The sequence below is a fragment of the Monodelphis domestica genome, chromosome 3 (genome assembly GCF_027887165.1).
Source record: "Monodelphis domestica isolate mMonDom1 chromosome 3, mMonDom1.pri, whole genome shotgun sequence".
Taxonomy (NCBI): domain Eukaryota; kingdom Metazoa; phylum Chordata; class Mammalia; order Didelphimorphia; family Didelphidae; genus Monodelphis; species Monodelphis domestica.
The window spans coordinates 512,908,091-512,921,024 of record NC_077229.1 but is presented as its reverse complement, the minus strand read 5'-3'; the positions used below and the strand labels follow the sequence as shown (position 1 = coordinate 512,921,024).

General features: G+C 40.8%; 1 protein-coding gene across 3 annotated transcripts in view; it reads right to left on the bottom strand.

Moving 5' to 3' along the window:
* Window positions 1–1,399: 1,399 nt before the first annotated feature.
* ANKRD55 (ankyrin repeat domain 55) overlaps window positions 1,400–12,934 on the bottom strand; it is a 152,897-nt gene continuing 141,362 nt past the window's right edge. For all 3 annotated transcript variants that reach the window (XM_056824893.1, XM_056824894.1, XM_056824895.1), the window contains exon 11: window positions 1,400–1,981. In XM_056824893.1, the coding sequence (XP_056680871.1) occupies window positions 1,860–1,981 (122 nt within the window). In that variant the 3' untranslated portion in view covers window positions 1,400–1,859. The remainder of the gene's footprint in view (window positions 1,982–12,934) is intronic.

The following is a 12,934-nucleotide window of genomic DNA, read 5'->3' as shown; positions in this document are numbered from 1 at the left end:
AAGTCAGTGGCTGGCATTTTATTTAGTGATTATTTCCTATTTTTTGAAAGCCTAGTACAGTGGCAAGAGTTCTAGACTTGGCATCAGAGGATCCAGGTTTGATTCCTACTACTGCCATGTATTACTTATGTGACCTTGGCTAAGCTTCTGTACTGATTGATCCTTTTAGTTCCAAATCTCCGATAATATGATGGAGAATCATAAGGGCTAGTTACTATGGACGGACTGCAGAGAACTATAGAAACCAACTCATTTATCCCAAAGGCTCTCCAGCTCCTGCTGTCAAGAAGGTCAGTGTTTAACCTCCAGCCTTCATATTTCAATTTTGTTGATGGGACTCTTTCTCCGTTAGTACAGATCCTGTTCCTTTTTTGCCATAATAGGTAATCTTCCTGAGTTCCTGAGGTTTTAAAAAAATTCAGCACCCAGTGCCCAGCTTCTGATGTCCTCAGATGGCAGATACAGACTGTTCCTTGGCCTGGCCCCACTTCAGAGGATTGGCCAGAACTTGCCCTCCACAGTGGTGGCCTTGGAGAGCCTGAGGCCAGCTCCATGCACCAGAATTGGACTTTAGAATTGGAATGTGGCTCATCGCTATTTCTTCTAATTCTCCTGCAGTGAAGCAGGACCATCGTACGTCCTCTCACTGGTGCTTTTCCTTCTGCTTTTATGCTCTGAATTCCTTCCAGCGTTAATTAACATCATCTTTCTGGCTCTCTCCTATGGCAGCGTCCCAAACAACAGTAATAAATAACAAGAACAAATGACCACAGGGAAAATGAGTTGGTGGGGAGGAGATCTGCAGCCAGCGTTGGCCCCAGATTTGTTGATGTCTTGAGCAGCTGGGTCTCTTATTTTGAAAGGAGAGAGGGAATTGGGCAAGATATCCACTAGCTGAGGAATGTGTGGGAAATGCTCATTCTCACATGTTTGAGCAGGATATCAACTTTTCCAACTCATGCTTTCTACTCAGTCCTGGAAAAAGCGTTCCTTTCTGAAAATGACAATAGGTGGAAGTATTGTGATAGCAAAATAAAGACACAAAGGTTGTTGAGGAAACTCAACAGCGATTAACTTACCATTAGCCAGGAACTGACAAGCCTGGGAGGTGTTTTTCAGAAGAAAGTACATAGAAAAGATGTAAGCTATTCTGATGAAAAGGAGTTACTTTCAAAGAACCAGATAGAGGCTGGGATCTGGAGGTAGGAGACCCTACTGTGACTCTGGCTCTACCATCCCTTACCACCTCCAGGATCTTAGGAAAGTCATTCCACTTTTCTAAACCTCAGTTTTCACTTCTATAAAATGGGGATAATTATGTTTGTCGGTTGTGTCTCATAAGATTAAGAATGAAATGATCATGTATATAAAGATATTTAGTCAAAAACCATTCTATCACTGTGAGTAGTCATTACTTTTAATTAAGGCAAAAATTCTTCAAGATGAAATGTTTTCCAATCCAGCCTGGAGCGTCTTTATAATATGAAAGTCAGCAAAGCATATTGCCTTTTTTTTATTACTTGAGAAATAACTTAATAAAATCAAAAAGCTTGCTAGAGAGCAAACCCAATTTTGCAAGCTGTTGAGAATATATATTTACACTATTTCTTGTATGTGGAAATCACAGAAACTTATAAACTTACAATGTACAAAATATGTTCATATGCTATGAAATTCCAAATACTTCTTTGCTAAACTGTATTATTTTTAGAGTTGAGAATGTGAAGTTACAAGAAAACTGCAATGGCTCATTAATACACAACTTACAAATGCATCTTTCTTATGAACTATGATAAAGTCATCATTAAAATATTTAGGCTTTATCTATTCTGGTTTTCCCTTCAACCAGTGGCCCATGGCTATTTCTCATCAGACGGTGTTCTGGAAGGGTCTTCACTCTCTTCTCTTGGGATGGTGGGTCCTTTCTGGCTTGGGATGGCAGGAAGCACCCGGCTTGTCCTTAAAGGTTCTCCAGACAGAACTAGCAAGAAAGAAAAGAAATGGGTGACTTGGAAAAATCCTTTGACTTTTAAAAGCAAATAGTGAGAGAATTCAATTTTACCCAAATATTTATGGAGTCTTCTATGTGTTAGGTGTTGTGTGGTGCAGCTAGTGGTACAAAGACAAAACAAAAATTGTTTTTGCCCTCTGGTATATGTTAAAGAGCTTACATTCTGTCCTTTTGGAATACAATATAGAGATGGTTTTGAATCTTGCAGAGTGTGGTTGGATAGCATCTTGACTGAAGAAGAAAAAAAAAGGGGGGGAAGCACATTTTTAAAGTGGACAAATAAAGTCTTCAGAATGTAATTAATAAAAGTTATAAATGTCAAAAACAAAATAATACAGAACCCAGCCAAGGATTACTAAAATATGATTAGGCTGATTGTGTACTCCCTGCAGAATTCTCTCTTGGGTGTGGTAAGAATTACATGAGTGTAGACCAAGTCAGTAGATGACTCCAAAAATGCATCCACAATTTGCTTTGTGGTTTAAAGTATGCCGCGAACCCTGAAAGGGTTCAAATTTCATTTTGCTCATTTTGGGGGGAAAGTGGGGGTGGAGAGAAAAAACTTGTAAATAATAATGGGCATTTATATAGTACGTGTTGTCTACATACATAATTCCTTTTGATCCTTAAAAACAAACAAACAAACAAACAAACAAAAAAAACCAATTCACAGCATTCCAAAGCAAACTCGAGGTGAGTATGACAGGTTTCATTATATCTATTTTATAGATGAGAAAATTGAGGCTCAGAGAGTGAAAGTGACTTGCCTATAGTCACATAACTAGTATCTGAACTGGAATTTGACCCCAGTTTCCAAAACTACAAGTCTAGCACTCTATCCTTGTGGCTACTCTGCCTCTGAAAAAATATGAAATAAGAAAACAAAACTCCAGAACTCTCCTCCAGGTCATGTTTACCTAAATCTGAACCTAGAGCTCCATCCTCTTTTCTCTGAAACAGCTCCAGAGAGTTCAATTTTAAAAAATGATTTTGAGTTTGATGAAGGTTTTTAATTCTATTGGCCACCTGGGTTTGAATCTAACCTCAGATATTCCCTAGTTGTGTAACTCTGGGAAATCACTTAATCCTGATTGCCTGGCCCTTGCCATTCTTCTGTCTTAGAGTTTATACTGACACAAAAGGTAAGGGTTAAAAAAAATCTATTGGCCTGTTGCCATTCTTAACTAGAGTTTAAATCTGGAGCCTCCCTCTGTCTCCCTCCTTCCCTCCAACAGACAACACATTTGACTATTTTAGTTTAAAGGTATGTTCAGTCTCGACGTCCCTTTGATACCACAGTACTTTCCTGTGTTTTATTTCACCATAGTCAGGGAGGACAGGCAAATGGAAGTTTTTTGATTGTAGCTCCATCAGTATAGGGATCATGAGACTCCTTCCCTATCTTGTTGCACATGAGTAATTCATTTGCTATCTTAGACAGCCTAGAGCAGGAGATGCTAATTTATATTTATGGTTATACATCCAAAGTATCAGATGTAGGACTTGAATCCCAAGGCCATCCTCTACCTGCTGCATCATGGTCCAGGTAGTGAATTAAAGGGATAGGGGTAGGTATTCAAGGGGAAGGGATAGGGATTGGACTTAAGGATTCTTTGGTAGAGAGAAGCCCTAAATGAAAAAACAAAAAAACAAAAAACGTCCACCTTCCAGTGCAGGTCAGTACCTTACTCTAAGAGAGGTGTTAAGAGCCCTGTGGGCTTAAGAGAATTGACACACTGCAAGGATGGGTGAGAAGCAGGTTTTGAATTCAGATCTTCCTGGCTTCAAAGCTAACCTGCTATACAATGGTGCTTTCCTGATTATATGAGCCCCCAAATTAATTTGCTGAAATTGCAGGGCATGGATCTTTGAGAGAAAGTTGTGACTTTCTTGGAGCTGGACTTGGGTTTCTTCTTCAGGGCCATGCACTTTTCTGGGATCACATAGCACCTTAATTTTTCCCAGTGACTTGGGGTTGTGTGGAAGATGGTTGGCTACTGAGAGTTAAAAATGTACATTCTTCTGTGCCAGGAGAATGTACTCTAGTTTGTTTAGAAATCTCTGGAAATGGCACCACTTGCTCATTTATGGGCAGCCTTCTATTTTAGTATGGTTTACATAGAGTTGCTTCTTCGTTGGACTTCCACTAAGGACGGAGGGGAGGAGTACACTTTTTGCCACTCTGGGACAATGGTGACTTTTTCAGAAAGCAAAAGGAAGCCTCAGATGGGATCTCAAGAGTCTTCTACCTTCTGTCTTCTTTGAACCCAAGTCAACAAACCAGTGTTCTTCAGATGGGATCGCCATGAGTTCTTTAGTTCTGTCTTCCTCAAACACAGGCCAACAAACCAGTGCTTTTCAGACGGGATCTCCATGAGTTCTCTAGTTCTGTCTTCCTCAAACACAAGTCAACAAGCCAGTGCTCTTCAGATGGGATCTCCATGAGTTCTCTAGTTCTGTCTTCCTCAAACACAAGTCAACAAGCCAGTGCTCTTCAGATGGGATCTCCATGAGTTCTCTAGTTCTGTCTTCCTCAAACACAGGTCATCAAACCAGTGCTCTTCAGATGGGATGTCAATGAGTTCTCTAGTTCTGTCTTCCTCAAGCACAGGCCAACCAGCCAGTGCTTTTCAGATGGGATCTCCATGAGTTCTCTACTTCTGTCTTCCTCAAACACAGGTCAACAAACCAGTGCTCTTCAGATGGCATCTCCATGAGTTCTCTAGTTCTGTCTTCCTCAAACACAGGTCAACAAACCAGTGCTCTTCAGATGGGATCTCCATGAGTTCTCTAGTTCTGTCTTCCTCAAACACAGGTCATCAAACCAGTGCTCTTCAGATGGGATGTCAATGAGTTCTCTAGTTCTGTCTTCCTCAAGCACAGGCCAACAAACCAGTGCTTTTCAGATGGGATCTCCATGAGTTCTCTACTTCTGTCTTCCTCAAACACAGGCCATCAAACCAGTGCTCTTCAGATAGGATGTCAATGAGTTCTCTAGTTCTGTCTTCCTCAAACACAGGCCATCAAACCAGTGCTCTTCAGATGGGACGTCAATGAGTTCTCTAGTTCTGTCTTCCTCAAACACAGGCCATCAAACCAGTGATCTTCAGATGGGATGTCAATGAGTTCTCTAGTTCTGTCTTCTTCAAACACAGGCCATCAAACCAGTGATCTTCAGATGGGATGTCAATGAGTTCTCTAGTTCTGTCTTCCTCAAACACAAGTCAACAAGCCAGTGTTCTTCAGATGGTATGTCAATGAGTTCTCTTGTTCTGTCTTCCTCAAACACAGGCCATCAAACCAGTGTTCTTCAGATGGGATGTCAATGAGTTCTCTAGTTCTGTCTTCCTCAAATACAGGTCAACAAACCAGTGCTCTTCAGAGGGCATCTCCATTAGTTCTCTAGTTCTGTCTTTCTCAAACACAGGCCATCAAACCAGTGCTCTTCAGATGGGATGTCAAAACCAGTGCTCTTCAGATGGCATCTCCATGAGTTCTCTAGTTCTGTCTTCCTCAAACACAGGCCAACAAACCAGTGCTCCTGGTTTCTTGTTTAGCAGATACTATGTATACTGAGAGTTTCTCAGGCCCTGAGGTGTATGTCAGCTTTTCAGGGGGAAGTGGTTTCTGAAACAGTAAGTTTTTCATAAAAGACCCATTCTTTGGGGTCAGTCCCATCCCTGCTCCATCCTTCCCAAAAATCTGGATCCATGTGAGCCTATAGTCAGAATTCCTTAGAGGAGATAGTTCTCAGGGCTATCCATGAGTCATATTAATTACATGTTGGTCTGATGAAATGATATACTTGTCGGAGAAAGTCTTAATTCATAATTCTTATTTGGAAAAGAAAAAAATGCAGTGTCTCTGTATTTAGATGCAGCCCTACTTATCCTAATCATATAATCTTCCCCAGTGCATATACTGTGGTCATGGTCATTTTATGGGATTATCAAGTTTATCCTCCAATCTTCTTTAGGCCATAGATACAGACAGGCAACATGGTGTAGTGGAAAGAGGGCTGAATAGATTTCTAGAAGAGACCATAGTCCTGTAACCTTGGACAAGTTACTTAAAATCTCTAACCTCAGTTACCCCATCTGTAAAATATGGGTCACAGTACTCACTCTAGAAACTCTGTGGATTTGTTGTGAGGAAAGTACTTTGCATATCTTAAAATATAATTTAATGTGAGGCATTTGTTATTAAGAGGCTCTTATAGTCCTTTTCATTTAAATGGATAGGGTCACTATGTCATTGAGAGGCACAGGGTGGGATTGTTGCCTTTAGAGACTATTAACCAGCCTGCAATGCTTTTTCAAAATGCATAGAGTTGTAGGGAACTGACTGGGGATCACTGGTCATTTGAGACCTCCCTGCTACTTGAGAGGGTAGCTAGGTGTCACATTGGATTGAGATCTGGGTTCAAATTTGGTTCCAGACACTAGTTGTGTGACCTTGGGAAAATCACTTAACCCTGTTTGCCTCAGTTTCCTCATCCATAAAAAGGAGCTGGAGAAGGAAATGGCAAACTACTCTAGAATCTTTGCCAGGATAACCTCAAATGGGGTCATTAAGAGTTGGACACAACTGAAAAATGACAAAAAGAACAACAACAACAATAAAACCTACTAGATGAAATAACAGGATATAAAGGGCAGGTAATAGAGTCACTGAGATTTTTGGATGGCTCTGTGGCATAGTGGATAGAATGCTAGGTTTGAAGTTAGACAGAATTGCTTTACACAAACACACACACACACACACTAGTTGTGTGACCCTGGGCAAGTCACTTAAAGCTCTCAAGTTACCTCACCTGTAAAATGACAGAGATGGATTTGCATACCTCTCAGGTGCCTTCCAGCTCTAAACCTGTAGTCCCATAATACATTGGTTCATACCGTTCAGACTTTGACAGGGGTTTTTTTGCTCCCTATAAATGTTTTTTTTTTTCCTTTTGGACTTTGGATAAGGTGAAATAAACATAAGGCAATACTTTTACTTCCTTCCTCCTTAGGGCTTCCTCACTCAAGTGGATAAAATTTCAGGGCACCCAGCCACTGGCTGATTAGCTCTCCCCACTTTACAGTTTGTGCTGTCTCCTTCTGAGTTTGTATGTATTTTGAATCTTCCCTGCCACTAAAGCAACTTTCTAAGGCTAGGTTTTTCTTTTGTCCTTTGCTCATTTTTCCAGTCTTCAAACTTTCTTTTTCTTTTTCTTTCTGTGACTTGGCCTCCATGTTGAAATTCAGCTCTGTCCTTGGAGTGGAGGGAGTACTGTCTCTGAGTTCCCCAGGGTTCTGTGTGCACTGGATTGAGCTAAATTCTGATCCCCACCTTCCAGCTCCACAGGTATTGGGACTGCTAACTGCTCCTCTTGCTTCTGGTTCTTCTGGGTCTGAGTGTGCTGGGCTGTTCCTTGAGCTGCTGATTTCTCCTCTTCCCCCAAAAGATGGATCCTTCCTGCTGTCCCTCTATATTTTTCTGGACTGAAACATTGTTTTCTCTTGTTTTTTGTTGGTTCTGTTGCTCCAGAATTTGTTTTGAGGCTTTTTTCATAGTTGTTTGAAGGTGGGTTTGGGTGAGCTCCAAACATTCCTTACTCTGCCATCTTGGCTTCTGGAAGCAGAACTCTGCTCCCTATTGACTTTTTAAAATTTCATTTAGTTCCTCCGTCTCCTCCCCCCACCATAGAAAGTATCATCAGGCAAAATATATAGCATATGTCCTTTGTGTTTCCATTTCTCAGTTCATTCTCTGAAAGTGAATATTAACAAGTTATTCTTTAAATATTAAATCTGTAGCTGTATATAATGTTCTCTTGATTATCTCATGTAGTTCCTTCCAAGTTTAAAAAAATTAATCAGCTTGTTGTTTTTCTTATGGCACAGTAGTATTCCATCACAATCATATGCCACACTTTGTTTAGCCATTCCCTAATTGATGGATCTAAATTGATGGCTTCTAAAAAGCAAAAGAAAACTGCCATCCCTGGCAGTTGAGAAGGGAGCCAGCTGCTGTGGAGTAAGAACTCTGTCCTTGAGAAGGAATCACTCTACCTTTTCTTTGATACCTATTCCAGAATGCAGCAGGTGAAGGAAGTTCTTTTTCCTTCATGACCCCGTTGGCAATGGTGTCTTACAGTGGGCAGATCACCCAGTGATGTACCCAGAGCAGATCCAGAGAATTTAGCTGTAGATTCCAGCTGAGAAGCAGAGCAGAGCAGACATAATGAACTCAAAAGAATAACATGCCAACAGTAATGCTCTGTGTGTGTGTGTGTGAGTGTGTATAGAGGATAGTGGCATAAACGACATAAAGATAGATACCACAAGAAGAGAAAAGCCATTAGGGTCCTGCTATGCTGGAGATGTGAGTTGATTTGGTTCATATATTCCCTAAATGTGTTTACCTACTCTTCCCCCTTGATGCTGTGGACTGTTTAGGAGTTTTGTCACATTTTTGTAGGGAGATGATTTGTGGCCATTTGTTATTGTTGAGTCTTTTCAGTTGTGTCCAACTCCTCATGCCCACATTTGGAGTTTTCTTGGCACAGATTTTGGAGTGGTTTGCCATTTCCTTCTTCAGCTCATTTAACAGATGAGGAAACTGAGGCAAATAGGATTAAGTAAATTGCCTGGGGCCACACAGCTTGTGTTTGAGGCCGGATGTGAACTTAGGTCTTTCTGACTCCAGTGGAGACTCATGAGCAATATAGTTTTAGGTGTGCAGAACTACAGAGTTTCTTGAACCTATAGTCATGGTCCCCCTGGGGACCCAACCTGGGTAAAATATGGGGATTGGTATGCAAGAGAGAGTGCCTCAGAAAGAAGACATATTTGTATAGATATAGTCAGATATTGGGGTGGTCCAAGACCATAGGGCCTTAGGATCAGAAATTTTATGGCAGCCACACTTCAGAAGGACAATGAACATTTGCTCTTTTAAGGGACAAAATGACACGGAAATTTTCCTAGAGAATGAGAAGGGCTGTAACACAAATGTATAAGATGTATGAAATTCTGAAAAGGGAAACAGAAAATGTTTTAGGATGCATCCTCACAGATTTATCAAGGCTCTTTCCTCCTATCTCTCTATTCTTTTGTTATCCCTTGTAGGATAGGACTAAGATGTAGCAGATCCCTAATACAGCTTCTCTTCCCCTACTCACAACCCTAGGACACTTAGGACCTTCCTCCTTCGGGATTGGCTATCCCTATAAGGAGGAAGCGCTGTCCCAGATACCTGTCTAATCCTGACCTACAGGCATAACAAGCCTTAGACTGGAGCAGTCAGGGCCTCTCAGTCACCATGTCCTCCACCTGCTCTGATGACCATATTCATTTTCATATGGAGATGATGAACCACATCCAGAGAAGCCACTAGAGCCTTGCTACATATTCGTGCGCTGTTAGGGCAAAGAAAACCTCCTTGAGTTAAATATTCGGTGCCTTGTGAGTGTCTTACTTTGTCCCAAAATTGAATTGAAACAAAGAGAAAGCATCACAGGCACCTCAAATGCCTGTTTTCTTGAAGCCTTTTCTGTTCCTCCTTTTTGACTTCACTGGCCTTTCTCGTTAATCTCTAGCCACTGTGAGCAACTTACGTTCTACACTGGCCTCCATTCTGCTCTCCAAACCTTATCCCCCTTGTCCTTCTGCCATTTATCTCTTGCCAAACCTCAGCTCTGGATTACTTGCACCATCTGTTCTCTCTACTCCTACACATGAGCTGTTAAAGACAGCTGGAGAAAGTCTTATGATTCTGTTGACAGGGAACAGTGCAAATTCATGTTATCCCACTTCATTTCGGCCCTCATAGCAGTTGGTCAACAAGCATTTATCAAGCATCTACTATGTGCTAGGAACTGAGCTAAGCCCTTTCATATTTCCCTAATTGACTCCTTATTTAATTTCTCACAGAAGCTATTCCATATCTCTTCCCTCCTCAAGCATCCCACATTTCCCCTTTGACCATCCATCTCTCAGCCAAGGACCTTGACTCTTATTCTACTGAGAAAACTGAGGCCATTCCATTGAAAATGTGCTCCCTCTTCATCTCCAAACTCCTTGATATCTTCTCTTCCTTTCCTCTTTTTCTCCAGTCTCTGAGAATGAGAGCACTATTGGATAACATGACAGCAAAGGAAAGTAATGAATGCTGGAGGGGATATGGCAAAGTTGGGACATTAATGCATTGCTGGTGGAGTTGTGAACTGATCCAACCATTCTGGAGGGCAATTTGGAACTCTGCCCAAAGGGCGACAAAAGAATATCTACCCTTTGACCCAGCCATAGCACTGCTGGGTTTGTACCCCAAAGAGATAATAAGGAAAAAGACTTGTACAAGAATATTCATAGCTGCACTCTTTGTGGTGGCCAAAAATTGGAAAATGAGGGGATGCCCTTCAATTGGAGAATGGCTGAACAAACTGTGGTATATGTTGGTGATGGAATACTATTGTGCTCAAAGGAATAATAAAGTGGAGGAATTCCATGGAGACTGGAACAACCTCCAGGAAGTGATGCAGAGTGAGAGGAGCTGAACCAGGAGAACATTGTACACAGAGACCGATACACTGTGGCAGTGATGCTGAACAACTTGGAGGGATCTACGAGAAAGAACGCTATCCACAATCAGAGGAAAAACTGTGGGAGTAGAAACACAGAAGAAAAACAACTGCTTGATTACATGGGTCAAGGGGATATGGCTGGGGATGTAGACTCTAAATGAACATCCTAATGCAAACACCAACAACATGGAAATAGGTTCTGATAGAGGAATCATGTAAAACCCAGTGGAATTGGGCAAGGGTTGCTGGAAGGGATGGTGGGAGGGGAGGGAGGGAAAGAATATCATTCTTGTAAGCAAGGAATAATGTTCTAAATTGACTAAATAAAATTTTCAAAAAATTAATTAGTATGTCCTCTGCATATCCATATGAATTTCTCCAGAAAAATTCCGTTTTTATTCCTTATTGTGTTCCTTGAATTGTTTTCATTTCTGTCTCCAGAGTTTCATTCTTGGTATTTCCCTTTCTACCTGGGCTGATTTGCCCTGTAGTATTGTTATCTTCAGGATGTTACTTGGCTTTTGCCTTTGAACCCTTTGAAATCTACTTTCCCAGGATCCAGAGTACATGTCAGACTTTGTCCAATCTTCCCTTCTCCTCTATCATAAGTTTTAGGTTAGAGATGTCACTTTCTCCCAAGGTTCCCATTATTTTCATCCCAATAACCAGTTCCTTAATGTTAGTGAGAATTAGATCCAGAATAGGATTTCCCCTTGTTGCTTCTTTCACCTTTTGAAGCATGAAATGATCACAAAGGCAAGCCAAGATGTTATTAGTCATTACGATTTGGGGGGGGGGGGGGGAGGAAGAGAGGGGAGATTTACAGAATTGGGGGGGGGTGAGAGAAAGAGAGAGAGAGAGACAGAGACAGAGTGAGAGAGAGAGAGAGAGAGAGAGAGAGAGAGAGAGAGACAGAGACAGAGAGAGACAGAGAGACAGAGAGAGACAGAGACAGAGACAGAGAGGGAGAGAGAGAGAGAGCGAGATCCAACAGATGTCTGTGTAATTTGGATCCTGCCCAGTCACACAGGTAGGAAGTATGTAAGACCAAATTTAAATCTAAGACATCCTGTCTCTAGGCCTGGCACTCTAAACCACTACTTACTAAACCACTTAGCTGCTTCAAGGAGATAAAGTTATTAATGCAGTTTCTAGATTTCTTTGGTCTTTTTTTTTTAACCCTTACTTTCCATCTTAGAATTGATACTGGGTATTGGTTCCAAGGCAGAAGAGTGGTAAGGGCTAGGCAATGGGGGTCAAGTGACTTGCCCAGGGTCACACAGATAGGAAGTGGTTGAGGCCAGATTTGAACCTAGGACCTCCCGTCTCCAAGTCTGGCTCTCAATCTACTGAACCACCCAGCTGCCCCTGGTCTTCTTTTTGTGGCAAATGATTTCTATAATTCTTAAAAGAAAGTGATAGTCTGTAGTAATGTATGTTCTTCTATTTTTTTTTGTTTCTTTTTATCACCGTCGCACATGTTTTAGGTGTCAACAACTTACTTAAATGTCACAAAATGACTTTAGATATGACTCCAATGTCAGTGTTTGCCATATATCAAACCTTCTGAATCTCTTCTTGAAATATTCATGATACATAGGCTTAAATCTTCTGTTTAGTCTATAAGTCTTTGATTTCTCTCATTTTTTATTTTTACTCTGAAATTGTTTTCTAACATACTTTCCATCATCCAACGTTACTCTCACTTTTGCATTTAAATAACCAAGTAGTGATAATGTACTAGCTGTGTTGCACATGGTAAATCACTTATTTGCTGTCTGACTCTGTTTCCTCATCAGTAAAATGGGAATGATAACAGGGTTGTGAAGACAGAAAAAATATATAAAGCATTTTGTAAACCCTAAAGGAGTACATAAAGGTTAGCTTTTCCCCTTTCTTCTTTTTTCTTCTTTCCTGATTTCTCTTCTCTTTCTTTCTTTCTTTCTTTCTTTCTTTCTTTCTTTCTTTCTTTCTTTCTTTCTTTCTTTCTTTCTTTCTTTCTTTCTTTCTTTCTTTCTTTCTTTCTTTCTTTCTTTCTCTCTTTCTCTCTTTCTCTCTTTCTCTCTTCCTCCTCCTCCTCCTCTTCTTCTTCTTCTTCTTCTTCTTCTTCTTCTTCTTCTTCTTCTTCTTCTTCTTCTTCTTCTTCTTCTTCTTCTTCTTCTTCTTCTTCTTCTTCTTCTTCTTCTTCTTCTTCTTCTTCTTCTTCTTCTTCCTCCTCCTCCTCCTCCTCTTCTTCTTCTTCTTCTTCTTCTTCTTCTTCTTCTTCTTCTTCTTCTTCTTCTTCTTCTTCTTCTTCTTCTTCTTCTTCTTCTTCTTCTTCTTCTTCTTCTTCTTCTTCTTCTTCTTCTTCTTCT